The 3,105-nt window shown below is 30.6% G+C and overlaps 1 protein-coding gene across 1 annotated transcript; it reads left to right on the top strand.

The window, feature by feature from the left end:
* The first annotated feature begins 1,467 nt into the window (after positions 1-1,467).
* On the top strand, positions 1,468-1,878 carry LOC131054282 (uncharacterized). Its single transcript, XM_057988759.1, has one exon. The coding sequence runs from the start codon at positions 1,468-1,470 to the stop codon at positions 1,876-1,878; it is 411 nt and encodes a 136-aa protein (XP_057844742.1).
* The last annotated feature ends 1,227 nt before the right edge of the window (positions 1,879-3,105 follow it).

Here is a 3,105-nt window from a genome sequence, read left to right as displayed (position 1 = left end):
AAAACTTCACTAGCCACAACACAATAGCATCAAATGGATCTTTAAGTGAAGGTCTTTAGTTGAAGGTCCCTTTCATAAAATGCTTTGAACATGAAACTTTTTTGTTTTAAAATCTTCATTCAGAGGTACACACTACAATGAGATCAATCACTAATTATTGGAAATTCTTTGCACCTTCCATGGAACTTTAATATCCCTTTGATAGAGAACAAAACCTCCAAGTTTTTTGAGATTAATTTGACATTATTCTAAGAAAACTATTTTCATCAAGAATCTTTTTTCACATGCACAAGTACCACTTTTATTGCTTGCAAGTTTCGTTTTCTAGCATGGTTTTCTATTTTTGTTTCTAGTTGTAACACTTTTATAGTATTGTTAATCATGTATCCTTCTATTTGCATTTGAAATAACTTAAACTAGTTCATACTTAACCAAAAAAAAAAAAAGAAGCTATTTATAAATAAAACAAAAATATATTTTTCCAAAATCTAATTTCTACTTTTGTCTATTAACCTCAACAACTCTATAAATCAACAATAAAAAATTACATCAAAATATAATTTAAAAATGATCAAACACTTTTATCTCTTCTGTTTTTCATTTTCAAAACATATATAATTTAAATCTACACATTACTAAATTATATAAAAAATAACACATAAAAGGACTATCACATCCCAATATTCTAGAATTGGCATATTTATTTGTTGACCCTAACAAATTTAAGAACTCATATTGCTTCAACAACTCTTCAATTATCTCTTAATTTGATAAGCATAAGCATAGAGCAGAACATCATGCTTTTACTACGTCAACGTAGACTAAGTAACGATTATAATTCTTTTTAATAGAAAAGACGAATTATTGTATGTTTCATTTACCTTCAAAGAAGCAAGACGTAGACCAAGTTACGCACAGCTAAAAAAATTCATCTCAAAATTCCTTCCCAATATAAACCAATGACTTAAACCCTACCTAATATTAACAAGCTGAGTGGTCTTTAACGTGGTGTCTCTCTCCTCTCTATATTAAATTTTTTCAACGTTAAATTCCTTTCGTGCTACTTATGCTGAAATTATAGTTATCTAAACTAGGATGAAATGGAAGCAGATTTACGCAATCTTATATCTTACAATACAAATGTATTTCCTTCTATTGTTTTTTAATGCTGATTTTGTCAATGCTGTCCAGTTCTTATCGTTGTGTTGATTTTTTCATTGTTGTCCCGTTCTTATGGTTCTGGTGTGGAGAGAGTCTTCCGCAAATCCTATAAAATTATATAGGGTTCTACAGCCTTCCTCTACCTAATCTATTTTTAAGGTTATTGACCGGATTATAAAAAAGAAGAAAAATATGGGTTGCTTCATGGCTTACAGACAAAGCCCACCCTAGTGAGCTATAAATAGTGGGCAATGCTTTTATCGTTTTCATAAAGAATAAAGAATATATTGCTTCAATTCAACGCAGATGAGGAACACTCTTGATGGCTCTGGATCTTCTTCCACATCTGTGAAGGGGTTTATGCAGAGAAGAAGATACAAAAGGCTTAATGAGTTCAATGGAGGTAGAAAAGATTCTAGATTAGTTAAGCTTGGAGGGCACAAAGAAAGGCGAGGATGGAAGCTCAAAGTGTTGCCAAAGTTAAATCTGAGAATAGTTAAGCTTAAAGAAAAGGTTTCAGCAAAGTCATGGGTTGGAAAAATGAGAGATGCATATGTAAAAATGATGTTCAGTCTTTCCCAGAAAAGAATTAAGCAGACCCCTGCAAAAATGGGTATTGAAGATTTCAACAATAAGATGGCTGTGGAAATTTACAGGTCGATCGGAATTCAAGCAGAGGTCTTGCGACGTCAGACTTCTAGAAGATCTATTAAGTAACGTTAATATGTAATCTTTTCTTTTTTCATGGCAATTTATAGAGATTTTAGAAGTGTTTATTCTGGTCTCAACATATGGTTTCTTGCCAAGAGTTTGGAGGGTTTCTTTTGCTGTCGTTACATAAATTAAATTGAGCAAAAGAGTATTTTGTATAGAATTTGGCAATCGCCATTTGTAATTAAGTATTTCTATGTTAGGTCCAAATGTTGGAGAAATTTATAGATATTTTTGGGTCATCCTTTGCTAATAGATTTTTTTTTAAATTAAAGTTTACATTTTGCAATAAACTTTTCTTAGTAATTTGGTGTTAGTTTTAATGTTTATTAGTTGGAAGTTAGTTTTCTTGAGGGTAGTTTCTCATAGTTTTGGGGAGGTTGTACAAAAAGATATGAATGTAATGTTTTATATAATTTTCATAATTTGTTTTAAGAATTTTAAAAGGTGTGTGGGGGATAGGTGTACACATATATAGATGTGCTAATGTTATTCATACAATTGATGGGCGTGATGGTATGTTCTTTGATTATGCTATTGAGGAATGCTCAAATCTTGTAGAGGTACAATAAATAAGGGATGAAGGACAAAACTTTAGTAGAATAGGTACTTCTTAGTCCTTGGAGTTTGACTTGAAAACCTTCAAAAAATGTATTTATATTATCTCATCTAATACTTAACAAATATTTAGGCGATGAAACTTGATTATGTACTCATTGTTTAACTAGGCATCAACCTTTATATAAATAGTTATTGGGTTGACCATAGTGATTCTGCACATATTATTCTTATCAAAGGACCCAATCACATTTTATTAGAAATAATGGTATATCAAATAAGCTCACCCATGTGTATTGATCAAATTAGATATAGAAAATAAAAAAATGAAAATTACAAGAATAAAAAAGACTAGTTGAATTAAAATGGGAACTACAAATTAGAAATAAATCTCAACAATTGCTAGTTTAGAATAAGAAAGAGTGAATATTTAGAGAAATAAAATTCTAAGAGAACTCTTCGATAAGTGGTGTGGGTTAATCAACCAAAATCATAGAAAGCATTCTTATGGTGCACTCATGGTGGGTGATCCATTTAAATATAATCCCACATAAGACAAGCTCAATCAAATGGTATACTTGTTAAAACTAAAAATAGGATGCATGCAAGGATATTTTTAATGTAATCCCTACCTACAAGATGCACTAGAGTCATAATTTCCAAGATAAAGGAAAG

Source organism: Cryptomeria japonica, chromosome 2, assembly GCF_030272615.1.
Source record: "Cryptomeria japonica chromosome 2, Sugi_1.0, whole genome shotgun sequence".
Classification (NCBI taxonomy): Eukaryota; Viridiplantae; Streptophyta; class Pinopsida; order Cupressales; family Cupressaceae; genus Cryptomeria; species Cryptomeria japonica.
Note: the sequence above shows the minus strand (reverse complement) of the source record. Positions and strands in the feature narration are given on the sequence as shown.